This window comes from Styela clava, chromosome 6 (genome assembly GCF_964204865.1).
Source record: "Styela clava chromosome 6, kaStyClav1.hap1.2, whole genome shotgun sequence".
Taxonomy (NCBI): Eukaryota; Metazoa; Chordata; class Ascidiacea; order Stolidobranchia; family Styelidae; genus Styela; species Styela clava.
Window position 1 is genome coordinate 2,672,720 of NC_135255.1, and position 13,664 is coordinate 2,686,383.

The window sequence follows — 13,664 nt, forward strand, 5'->3', positions numbered from 1 at the left end:
TATCTAAAAAAAAAATTGGACTTTGAGATATTCTGTGTACAGTAGAGGGTTAATAATTAATTCCTAATTAATTAGTTTTTTCTTCAACGTTTTCGTCAAGTTTTTCCTAACATAACAATACCGAAACGACTATTATAGCATAAATGGTTATTACTCTGAAATTCACAATTGTATTTACAGTATTGTCAAGTTCAAGGTCAAATTACCGATACTGATGACGTCACAGCTCTTATTATTACTGCACAGACCACCCCCAATGCAAAAAAATTAAATTTTTTCGACGGAAATGCGCGTAGAACGACGTAAACAATCTCATACGCGCATTCACGCGTTAAAATTACCATTAATTTTACGTTTTTTTTACATACAAAAAATCTCCATACCTCTGCCAACTATGGAGCAGTCGAAATCATATTTATCAAAACAACACAGCGCCAGGAATGATCAGGGATAGTTAGTATGACTGAAAATACATGCTAAAGCAATAATAAGTCGTTATAAAGGAGTATTTTCTGTCTGAGCTGAGTCGACATTTTCAGACGTCTGACAGGCGATTTTGAAATCCACGCTATTTATACGATTCGCACTTTGCGTCACGGCTGGAAGGTTTTATCGCTTCTCTCATATCAGGGCATTACGTCAATAAACAGCTAAGAGCGATATTAACAGTAGGTTACCATGTGCTAGACTTAATAGCGTTGAGAATCCCATATGGACTAACGAGCGGCGAGAGAGTTAAACGAGTGCATATTTATATATCTTAAAGAGTCAAGAATAGATCGGAGGGTCATCAGGTAAAGCCAAGCTTTACTGGCGCATTTTTTCCTCATAAATTCAATGAGATATATGTTTTAAAGCTTCTTTTCCATGCTTACGAATGGTATACTGCATGGTTGCTTCTTCAATGCCGCTAACATCCCGACCACAGTTTTCTGCCCAGTGTCGAAGAAAATCTAAAAACCTGTCATATGGTGAAAAACCACTTTGGGAGGGTGTGATGAAACTTATGTCACTTCCACTAATATTTGAATCACTTCTGAGCTTTTTCTCTGGGGCTGACAGCAACTTCTGAAGACAATAACAATATAAAAGTTATGAAACTGTTCTGTAAAATTGGTATTTCGCATCTCAACAAAAAAGTGACAGAGGAATTTTCATCATATTAATATTTCATATTGCAGCAAAATCCTAATTTTTTTCTAGAAATATCATTTCATGAGTAAAAGATTGCAAATCTAAACAGTTTGATGTACATTTTTGCAGGTTAAGTTGGTATAATTACTGAGCACACACAGTCCTCAAGAAAAAACATGAAGAGTGGAAACAATATTATTGGTTAATTGTATATATGAAAGTTGACTAAACATTTACCTTCATCTGCACCCTTGCCAACAAGCTAGTCAAATGTGGCTGTTTCGACACCATAGATACATCATGATTTGTTCTTTGTAACACTTCTATAATAAGAGATCCATAAGTCTCATGATTAGGAATTTCTTTCAAGAAACGTGCAACGAACTCCCGAGTAAGAAGGATAGATTTGCAGTCAACTTTTTGAAAAAACTCGAATGAAAATGATTCAATATCCTCTTTTTTATTTGATGAAAATTCTGGATACAACACTGCATCTCCCCCGCTTGAACTACTGTCTTCAAAATACATATTATCATCAATGGACAGGTGTGTCGTAAAGCAGGAACGAAATGTGAGACAGGTGAGACATGTTTGAAATCCAGTCGGAATGGGGAAGTTAATTAAAGTGCATGATAAAAACAATTGATTGAGCAGCTGTAAAAGATTTTTCTCTTTAGGACAAATAGGTTCAAAAAGCCCTCGATCTGGCTCATCAAACATAAGAGCACAAATAAACAAACAAACAAAATGATTCACTGCTCTCAGTTGGGCAGTAATGTAGTTTCTAGCGATTGATTTAATGGGCAAATTGTCAGGGAGATGTTGCTTCAAGTGATCAGACAATTTTTCAAACGTGAGAGCCATTAAATTCTCTCTAATATGATCTTGATGATGCGAACTAAAACAGTCCAATATACTTTCTTCGTTATTCCCATCATCAGGGTCAATAGCCTTCAAAAATTCCCGCTCAAAAATGGTGTTGAGGCGTTCCTTCAGTTGAGATTTTTGTTCTCGCTGATGGGACTTGGAAGAATCCTCTCCAAGTATATAAATCTCTTCATCAATTGCATGTGTATCATAAGGTTCTAGATGACTTCCATGCTTCAGGCCATATTTTGATTTTTGCCACCTGTCCGCAGTATATTTGCTCTTTTCAACCGCTTGTGATATCTGATGACAGATATCATCATTGATATTTATAAATCTGAGCACAAACGTGAACTTATCTGACTCAACAGGTGGCATATCTATTGCGAGTGGAAGAATATCTCTCAAAAATTCAACATCTGGCAATCGAGAGCATAAATCATTGGCTGCATTGTGTAACAGCAACGTTGCTAGAATTTTATCAGCCCTAAGAATCATACCTTTTTCTAAGAAGCTCAGAAGAACATTCGTAAGTAATGTGGATTTGGATGAATCTCCAAGAAATGCAATCGAGGCAAATCTGGCTATGGCAATTTTATTTTCCAAAGTTGTTTCGTTGCTGAAAAATGAGCGACCAATACTCTCTCTTTCGATGTAAATTATAGATATTTTGTTGGTTGCTTGATCATAAACATAACACCGACTATTACTTCTTCCAATATCATCATTGTTGAGAATGTTTGGAACAGGATAGGGAAGTTGACAAAGGGATACAATATTTGGTAATTCTGGTGTATTGGCAAGGTAGTGACAATGTTGCTTGAAATTGTAATGCTCACTAGACAAGGCATCAATTGCTATCAAATGCACAGATATTTGTGGGGAATGAATGAGGATGTTGTTTCCAATGCTGGAAAATGATAACCGATGGTAGGAAATATCACATTCAACTTTGTTAGATACACATGTCATTACAATATCTTTATTAATAACAGCAATTCTATAGATGGTATCGTTTTCTTTAGTCCTTGATTGCCAACATAGACATATCATACCATTTTCTATTCTCAACACTTTCATATTAAAACCTGAAGATGACACAGTGGCTTCCATGTTCAGGATTTCATACAATGAATCTTTGCATGTGATAAAACATTCTTCAAGATCCAAGCTGATGCTGCAACTGAAAACTTGCTGTTGAAATTGTTCCTCTGCATATTGATCACAACAAAGGGATGTAGAATAAGTGACATATTTTTCATTCAAATCGGTACTTGTTTTTCTGGATTTTTTAACATGAAGATAATATAATTGCTGTTGAGAATAATCCCATTGACTCCAATAGCATTTTCCGACTGACACTGCTCTTGGCTTGTCGTGTATCTCTACTTTGTCTTCAAATATGGTTGAAAAAGAAGAAACAGTTTTATTTTTATCCAGGCTTTTTTCATTCACAGTAGAACATTTCAAATAGATAGTATACATAGCAATATAATTTTGATGCATTATCAACAAGAGACGATTTTCAATAGTAGGATGACCGTTGATCTCTTTTTGTTTAGAGCAATTGGTAAATATCACTTTCTGATAGAAAGATCGATTCACATTGAATTTCCACAACCATTTTGAGGGATAAATATCTGCCAAATAAGACTTGTATTTTCCCTTCACCGGTTGCAAGGAGAATTCAGATTTTTTCACAGAATCCATGTTATCATATCGCGTACCAGAATTTTCACTTATGGGCGTTATCCAGTTGACGTTGGCTTCACGTATATGATCCGTAGTAGTTTCATTTTGGTCTTTTAATTCACTTTCAATATCTACTGATTTTTTCTTTAGTTTCTCAGAATTCTTCTCTTCAAATATTGTAAAGGCAATTACATTACGATCTGGATTCAAAGAAGCATTAACAATATCAACAGCACTGTCATATTTGTACATTAGAGTATCTCTTTCTGTTGCTAGTTCAAACAGCCGAATTTCAGTATGATTGGATGGTGACAAGCAAGAGTATAGAAATGTGCCATCTGGTCCTTGTTCATATACTCCTTGTATACGACTGATGCGGCTGGGAATCAGCAAGTTCTCTTGAATCAACATTTTGCTCTTTTCTTCTCCGGTCTTGATTAAACATTAAATAAAAGGTTTGATAGCTACCTGAAAAGAAGTACAGTGATTGTATAGATATTTGAATAAAATAGGTGAAATAAAACCCAGTATCACACCGCATAAAACAGTAAAAACCTAGATGTTTAAATAGTCGTTAACACTACAGTGAATTTGTGTAAATAAAGAAATGCGATAAAAATCAACTCATCTTGAAAAATTCGAATAAAACACATATTGTGGTTCGTATTACATTTTATGTATTGACTTGATGGTTTTTTAGCATCTAGCATATTTGAAATGACATGAATGATATAGCGTAGTTTCTATTCCTAATTCATTCACATTACATTTTTTGAGCATTACAGTACATTCTGAACATAAAAGGATGCTTGTAAATGAGATCGATGTTTTTAAAACAGATGACAGTAGAGATTCAACTGATCAAAGTGGAATAGAAACAACAGAGCCATCAGGTATTTTACCATTACTACCAATGCCTGATATTATATATAAATATCCATCATCATACCACAGACTATGTCCCATTCTTTTCAATATTGGTGCAGTACAAGTTTTTACCCACCACTTGCTTGCAACATTGTTGTGGACAAAAATATCTCCCGAAATTGTATCGCGGGCTCTTCCAAATACTTCTCCCCCATGTACAAGACATAAGCAACCCGCTTCAATTGCAGCATGGTAGCGAAGACTACGTGGTTTGGTGGGAATCAATAAATTAGCAACTGGCCTCTTTTGGGTTTCCACTCTCTGAGAAGGCAAATGTGCTTTTAATCTCAGTTCCAATTCATGAACATTATGTGAAAAATTTATTTGTTTCTTTGGCCACGTTCCAACTATTTCTGCAGAGTCAGAATCCCTACCGCCTCCCACAATTAGGTTCAACATTGAATTTTTTTCAAGTAAACAAGAAACATGACCAGACCTTGATGAAATATGTATTGGTAATTCCTTATAATTGTATGACAAATTCTCAATATTGACAGTAAGCTTATAAACACTACCATATCGACGTTGCATTCTTACTCCACCTTCTCTTCCACTTATGATAATTTCTCGGAGGCCAACTTTTGTACAGGTATGACCGCTTAACCCAACTGGAGGTGAGCACAGTGCATCAACAGATAAATTTGTCCATTCAAATGTTTCCATATTCAATGCATGAACTGTCGATGTTCTCTGTCGTCCATCCCAACCTCCGATAAGACAGACCCATTTTTCATCAATAATAATGGCTCTGTGATGAGATTTTCTTGGACCAAAATTTTTGCATTTGGCCGGTTGAACAGATTTAGATGGTAATTGTATTTCCACCACATCCTCAAATGGTTCCTTTAAACTGTTGTATTTGTCAACACCACCATGAAGATATATATTGTTATTATAAATCCACCATGCATGAAAGGCTCTCTTCAATAAGGGATCCTCAATGAGTTTTTCATACTCCATCATTCCTCATAGTCTACTGCACTGCACTTCATACTATATCAGTATATTGTAATATTCAAGGTTTTACCATTCTGCAGACTGCAGTTCTGTCATTCAGTCATTAGACTACTATAAAGTATAAGTATAAGTTTATTTCGACTCCATAATCAGCAAAACAATAAAATGAATGCTAAAAATAAATAAATAAAAACTGATTATGAAATCAGGAGAGCGAACAAAACCTTAGATAAGGTTTAAAACGTACAGAATGTATATAAGATGGAAGGTTTTGCCAAGAAGATGTGGTACGTGTTCACTCACCTAAAATAATTGAAATATTTCACACACGCTCACACGCACCCACACACACAACCATATAGAGGTTATTAAGTAAAGGGAACATGAAAAATTACATACTGGTAGTTAATAAAAAATAAATAAATAAAAATTACTTGCCACACCATATTAATAAATTTATCATGATTGCCACTGCCAAATTGATCAATTTTATAAATGGGAGTGAACAGTAAAAATAAACTTTTTATAAAAAAATTAGGCCGCGAGCCGAGGCCCTGAAAAACGCCTAGAAAGTGAGTTTCGTAGCGCACATCTGGTAACTATATTTATTCTTCAGTTTTGTATCAAAATGAACATACTGAACGCATTACAGCTTGTTCCCACTAACGGAAGTTGCACATTTTCTGTAAATCAGCCTTCAAAAATCGTGATGCAAAAGTTGGATATCAAGGGGATTCCCCGAAAATCAATGATCATAGGCTTAAAACGACAGAGCATGGAACGTCGCTTTCATTTCATATATGCCATCGAACGCATCAATTTTTTATGCGATAAGATCACAAATTATCTCCTTAAGCACAAAAACACAAGTTAATCGGTTAAAACCCTGGTGCTAAATTCGATATAAGGTGGTTCCCAGAAAATCAATAACCATAGGTTTACAATACAGCAAAAGAACTATGCAATTCAAGAGCCCAGCTGCATTTAACACTAATGTATTTCTGCAGCGTTTTGTCTGACCAAAATCAGCCTCCCTCGCACAAGCAACAAAGAACGGTATAAGATGTTGCATTTATTTTATAAAAGCCATCAAGCGCATTTATTTTTATGCAATGAAGTCACAAAAACACTAATAATGAAAAAAGAGAAATTGACACTGAAAAGTCAAGAAAATTGAATGAATGAATGACACTATCACATATCTGTAAGAATCTAATAAATTATAATTTCAATATCTAATTCATTTTCATCTGTCTCGGTTTCGAAAATCGACTTTTCCTCTATTAGTTCACACTGGTTTTGGCAGTCAACACAAAAACAAAATTCTGTACAATTGAGGTTGTTTTTGGCACATGTGCATAAATTATTTTGGCACCTATTCTTCTTGCACTTGCAGTTTGCCAACTCAAGAACTGATTTGGGGGCTGGAAGTAGATCCATCCATTTAACTTGCAAAACGCCATCATCAAGAACCCATCCATGGCCAATAGGTGAAGGAATAATTGGCTTTGGTTCTAGGCAAAGGTGATGAATTGCTGCCTGGTAATTTGCCCTCAGAACATGCTCCTTTAGTGAATCACTGTTGGGTGGAAGGGTGTGATCCATGTGTTTGCCTGTTTTGAAAAGACGTGCCCTGGCATCGTTTACATTTTTCATATTCTCTCCATACAGCGAGCAAACAAATTCCTCAGCTCTATTCATTGATGCCTCGTTAACGTCAAAAGATCTTCCTAGTTGAGCAAAAAACTCAATGAATTTTGACTCCTCCAACACCAGTTTGATGGGCTTCACTTTTCCTTTTCCATAAAAGGAGGACACGCTATCACAGCCAGTGAATGCATGTGCTCCTACCATAGCCATTGGAGCCGATGGGTGGATTTGGCTCAGATAACAATGTATGGCACCAACATCAATAACCCGTCTACCTTTGGCAACGCCAGTTTCAAACCAAAGAGAACAATCCAAATTGTCATATTTTGCAATGCACAGTATGAGCACGTCCGTGTCTGGTGACTGGATTACTATAGAGTTGCAAGAGTTAGCGGCAAACTTAGCGTGAAGCATTAGACGGGTGTCAGCCTCTTCATGAGAGCATTCCAATTCATCTACTGTTGCAATTGTTGGAGTATGCGATGTACTAGCAAAGCAAATTTTCAGACAAGATTCCGCATAGCCGATAAACAGTGTGAAGTCAAGACTTTGGACATTCTGACTCCAAGATTTAATAAAAAATTCCATCAGGAGCTCCTTGTTTTTTCCGCAGGATAAGTACTTTTTCCACTGGAGTGGTATCCTCTGGCTCTCTGAATAAATTTCATTTTCTCTTGTTTGGCAAACAGCTTGATGCTTAGCCCTCCGATGTCTTTCTGCGTTCTTAATGCTTATTGAGGGGTATCTATCCATTACAAGATGCACAACCTTTGCACAACTTTCCTGGGCAATTTTCACCAACTTCAAAAGGTATAGTGCGGCAAGATCTCCAAATGTTTTGGGAATATTCCTGTGGTTGATGCTTTGTAGAACAGCCATTGCATCTAGTATCCAAACTGATTCGGTTGGTAATCCTTTAGCAATAGAAGATGGTATACTTTCGCAGAGGTAATGCATCAGTTTTGCTTTGGATGTCCTCATTAGGCCTCCGTCTGTGTATGCCAACGACAAGGGCAAAGGGCCAAGAGAGTATTTGAGCAAATCCTCAATCTTGATACCTCTCTCTCTTCCTATGATTGCAAGACGCGCCATCAGATTTCTTTCAGACTTTAAATCCATCTCCTTTTGACTGCATTTGGTCTTAATTATTTTTCCAACACTTGAAAACGATTTTAATTTCAAATTACTTATAGTATCATGAAAACTTTTCTTGTTTGATAAAAGCCGATCTTTGCAGAACTGAGTGAAGCAGAATCTTCCTCTCTCTTCAGCAGTCATAATATCACTGGCAATTACTTTGGGAACTACGACTCCTGAAACAATATGTATAAGATCCTCAGATTCACGTGAAAAGGGGTTTATAAAACCTTCCATACACTCAATAATGCGACAAATGGCTGATTCTTCTCGTACAGAATGAGGTTTATCAAGATCTTTCCTATCACGCCCTTGCGAGTCTCTCCCAGCATACCCAAAGCATGCCTTTGTTATTTGTGCCCTTTCTGGGTGTGATAATATCCACCTCTGAGAAGCACCTTTGTTGAGGGTGAATCCTACCATTCCACCTTTCGTTTTTGTATCTCTGTTGCACGTTTGCTCTATTGCCATATCGCATGCAACTTGTGAAAATCCATAGCGTGCTTGTCTCTGAACCACAAATTCTCCATTTACAAACATGTTATGAACATCTGGGTGGGTCTCTTGAAGAGACATCATCTCAAGATAATATATTGGTAAGTATCGGGCATATTTGTTGCGGTTAGTGATGAACATCCATGGACACATGGCACGGACAGCAGACAAATGCAATGCCCAGTTCCCTTCTTTTGTGGCACGCAGAAAAAGAAGAAGAATTTCAATCATCTCAAGGTAAGAAGACCAGAACCTGAAAGTTGGGCATTTTGATTTTGACTTGATAAATCCAACATATTTCTGGTACACAGTGTTGTACTCAGGTGAGACAGCAACTTCTGCATACATATGCGAAGGGAAATGTTCTTTCAAGTCAGATATGACTTTTTTCACAAGATTGTAATCAGTTTCTGAAATTTCCTCTAGGAAAGACTGCCATCTAAGACGATGAAGAGCTTCATAAATCAGCTTGTGGCACCTTACGCTTCGATTATAATGATGTCCACTTAGCACCCCAGTGAGAGAACCTTCTGCACAAAGTTCTGCTTCGATGATTATATCACGAAGGCCTGCATCGCCAAACCACTTACCTATGCAAGCTAAGTAAGTCATAGCAGTGTGAAATTCACCAAGTCGAAGAACGGTTCTGTTTTTAAATAGTTCCGTCTGCCACCGTATTGTCTGAGCCTTAGAATAAATAGCCTGATCGAAAACAATTACTATTGTCTGCAACTTGAGTTTATCTGCAATCTGAACACTTCGTTCCAGGACAGTCAAGACTGTGTCCATTTCTGTAGGGCTTGCATCAATTACAGGCAAATATCCCACAGATGATAAAAGGGGAACATTTTGCACCAGCTTTGTATTAAATCCTGTCCATGTAGGAAAAAAAGATTCTTCGTTGTCCCCTGGAATCCTTGTGAGAATATAGGCCTGGTCAAGCTTTCGGGCATATTCCTGTACCACAAAACTGCATCTAGTTGTCACTACGCTCTCATCAATCTGTTGCGGTGCGGCTTTCTTTTGTCCACGATATGCAACTAGACCAGAAGATGAAGGCTGAAATGAGCGTTTTCTATCACGTGAAAGTCCTGCTGTAGGTTCCAAATACCCAGATACTTGTTCACATTCAGGAATAGTTCTCTGTACTATTATACCATTAGTATTATGAGTGGTGCCCTTTCCAGTAGATGTCTCTTCCCCAAAATCGTTATTATCCCACACAAGCGTCACAGGCCGATTTGATTTGATACATGATGGAATAGAGATGGGACCCTTCAGCTCTTGTAAGGTGGCCAGAGCAGTGTCGTATTCTAAAACAAGAGTATTGGACACACAGTGCCCCAGACCGTTGAGGAGGGTAATCAACGAGGCTGATCCAGTCAAATGACGGACTGCCATAGCAAGTGACATGTGCTTGGGCATGTGCATTCTTCCGCCCTTGGATAGGTAAACAATATCCTGGCAGATGGAGTAGATTTTTTTTGACATTCTTTCTTCTACTTCTACACAAAAAGGATCAAAGATTAACCCAGTAATCCAACTAATAAATTGAACCAGCAACTTTGGTACAGATTTTTTCACTGCATTATCATCGAAGTGCTCTGAAGTGGGAGGCCAGTGTTGAAAAGAAGGGTCATGGTCATTGATAACATTTCTGAGATACATCGCAGAAGCAAATATTTGCTGTGGATTAGTTGCAGGAGGCGCGGATGGTTGCGAACATGTTGGTTGCTCATTCTCAGAATCGTCTTCCATTTCTGCCTCCGAAACAGTGTATGTGACAGTATGATCGGCAGTGTTTTCTTTTTCTTCAATGACATCAACAACTGAAATGGTATCCACGAACACCAGATCACTGCACGTCTGCTCTTTGGACCGTATAAATGCAAGTTGTGGAAATTTTTTTTTTAAACGCTCTTTCAAGTTGGAGGTACGATAACCAGGAGAATCAAAAAGCTCAAACTGTTCGATGTATCTCTTGAAGAGGGTGTTTAAGAATGTTAACCGAAATATCTCCTTGTTCACAATTATCCTTGGTACAATAAATTCTTCACAAAACATTTTGAATGCAGTAGCATACCGCGTATCCACAGACCCTGACTGTTCTATCTTTCTTCTCATGAAGCGAGTATAGCCTTGGTAGCAACTTGAATGGTACCGGACTTCGGATGCAACCGGATCAACATCCCGTAGTTGGAGTAGTAAAATCTGAAATTGATACAATCAACATGAGCTAACGAGGAATATAAAAGCTTATCAATGAAACATTATCCTGGTGACTAGGGCTGTTCAAAATCGAATACTTTTTTGATTCGAATCAAACCGAATATTTTTCTCGAATCGAACCGAATATTATTGTGCAATCCTAAATTTGTCTCTATTGCACAATAAAAACTTCCTCTTCGATATTGTGATAACGTATTTGCAGTTACACTCAAATTATTGGTAATATATTGCATAACTATGTTTCCAGAGTTATAAAAGGAGATCACAAGCCTCTTTGAACTGGTCAAAAAAATAGGGGTTCGAATACTATCAAGTTTTAAGAGTTTGAAATTGCACGAACTCTCACCGTTACGGTATTTACTCACTTTTAATGGATTCAGTTTTAATAGGGCATGCAAATCCTGTTATCATTGGTATTACTAACTCAAGATTTTTTGTGTAATTTTCAGCAAAATGATAAACAACTAAAAAACGTCATCTTCAAATCTTTGTTTTCGATAACTTTTCATTTATGGCCATGCATGAAATGGATAATTACATGTTACCGGGCAATAGGAGAGACATCTTTTTACAGCAAAGAAAGCGATAGAAATAGGTTTTTGCTTGCTCCGTGAAAAACGCCGTGCAAAGGTGGTCGTGAGGCGCATTATGTACCATATTTTAGTGATTCGCAAATTGGCCGAAAAACGCTTCGAATAGTATGCAATTCTATTCGATTTCGAATAATTGATTCACTTGGACAGCCCTACTGGTGACTACACCACAATCATAACTGATGGATGTAAAGGTTGATATTTCAAACTCACCTCATCTTTTTTTCGCTTTGCTGCTTCGAGAAGGCATCCTGCTTCCAATGTCTGACACCGAGTAAGTTTCTCTAATACTCTCTTCCCAGTCACCTTATTGCGTTTAAATCTCGTAATTCCACATATAGTACACTTTACGGAAAAAATATGCGGTCGTTCAATCGTTCTCAAACCCTTTGTTGGTATAGAAGAGCGTAGCATCTTTTTAGGCAGTGCGAGTGTGTCAGGATCAAGCTCCTCGGCTAAAACAAATTATTCATTTTCAATTACCAAATTGTCCGCTACTCACGGTCTGTCATCACATTTTAGTGTAAGTATAAGTTTATTTAGACTCCATAATCAGCATGACTGGCAATAAAATGATTTGTAAAAATGAATAAATAAAAACTGGTCTTGAAATCAGGAGAGCAAACAAAACCTCAGACAAGATTTAGCGGTACCGGTAGCTAAACTGATGCAATTGTTATGATTCTCATATACCTTTACGCTTTTCCTTGTGACTTTTTCTTCGACCCATTTTATTTTTACATGTATAGCGCTGATAGCAGCAGCGATGGTAGCCTGCATTAGGTGGAATGGGTGGAACATTGCCACTTTCTTCTGAAGTGAAGTATCTAAAATGAGGAAGAAACGCATATTCTGAACAACATGAGTGTTTTTCGACAAATAAAAATACCACTAAACACTGACTAAAACCACTCATACATAATGCATTTTATCTCATGTACGGTACTACAGTCATGTAGTGTTTGCATAAAAGATTATGTGTACACTGAATCTCGTTAAATCACACAGTCCCTGCCCTGCATACATATATATTTTAAAACATTAACTGTCATTGTATAAGTCAATACAGTGATACATGAATTCTCACCTTTCAATCACTTCCAACGCTACATCTTTTTCAACTCCTGCATGACTTATCTTTGCTGCCCAGGTCTTTGTCGACTCTATAAATTTAGACCAACTGACATCAGTAAAATTGGTCACATTCCCCTCGTTCTTACAAACATGCATCACACAAACGGCCATTATTTTTCATTCAAATATACTGTAGTCTATATTAAAGGGTCTGCTGAATACTCAAGAATCGTCAATAAATTAATTCTAAACCTTCCATACAAGCATGGAAATATCTTTGTTTGTTTGTGATGCCGTAACTTTATATCTTTCTAGGTCTAGTCCTCCTTCAGTCCTTGAAGTTGCCCTACAAGCCTATTTAACAACTAAAATTGCTATCCATGGTAAGAATCTACGAGTGTATAACACCTTACTTATACTTTTTAACACCGTCTTAGCATAACTCAATTAATAATAACTAAAAAAACGATGGAAAGGCAACCGCACCCAACCTAACACAAGACTGAGCGATAAAACTGAGATTCATCCGCACGCGAACAGCTGATTGAAAGTTATGTGTTACGTCACGCAGAAGTCTGCGTTCATTGGCCAATGTTGCCGGAAGAGCAGAGAATATAGGACAGATGATAGCACATATTTCTTGTAGTAAAAGTGTTTTTTCCGTTAAATGTGCAACTTTTGGAAATGGGAACAAGGCATTATTAGTTACTGAATTTCTAAGGAACATTTTAAAATCATTTTCGGTTAGTTACCTTATGTGCGCCACGAAACTGAAAGATAAATGGCCTCGGCTCGCGGCCTAAAAGCCAATTATTCCTTCACCTATTGGCCATGGATGGGTTCTTGATGATGGCGTTTTGCAAGTTAAATGGATGGATCTACTTCCAGCCCCCAAATCAGTTCTTGAGT

The 13,664-nt window shown here is 37.3% G+C and overlaps 3 protein-coding genes across 3 annotated transcripts; all 3 read right to left on the reverse strand.

The window, feature by feature from the left end:
- Positions 1 to 741: 741 nt before the first annotated feature.
- LOC120330961 (protein pigeon-like) lies at positions 742 to 4,104 on the reverse strand. Its single transcript, XM_039397957.2, has 2 exons — positions 1,372 to 4,104; positions 742 to 1,068 (listed from the first exon to the last, which is right to left on the reverse strand). The coding sequence occupies exons 1-2, from the start codon at positions 4,102 to 4,104 to the stop codon at positions 835 to 837; spliced, it is 2,967 nt and encodes a 988-aa protein (XP_039253891.2). The 3' UTR covers positions 742 to 834.
- A 57-nt stretch (positions 4,105 to 4,161) lies between these two features.
- On the reverse strand, positions 4,162 to 6,066 carry LOC120330962 (kelch domain-containing protein 9-like). The gene has a single exon (XM_039397958.2). The coding sequence runs from the start codon at positions 5,581 to 5,583 to the stop codon at positions 4,555 to 4,557; it is 1,029 nt and encodes a 342-aa protein (XP_039253892.1). The 5' UTR covers positions 5,584 to 6,066; the 3' UTR covers positions 4,162 to 4,554.
- A 582-nt stretch (positions 6,067 to 6,648) lies between these two features.
- LOC144424602 (uncharacterized) lies at positions 6,649 to 13,351 on the reverse strand. Its single transcript, XM_078114039.1, has 4 exons — positions 12,769 to 13,351; positions 12,375 to 12,508; positions 11,895 to 12,136; positions 6,649 to 11,070 (listed from the first exon to the last, which is right to left on the reverse strand). The coding sequence occupies exons 1-4, from the start codon at positions 12,924 to 12,926 to the stop codon at positions 6,790 to 6,792; spliced, it is 4,815 nt and encodes a 1,604-aa protein (XP_077970165.1). The 5' UTR covers positions 12,927 to 13,351; the 3' UTR covers positions 6,649 to 6,789.
- Positions 13,352 to 13,664: the final 313 nt, after the last annotated feature.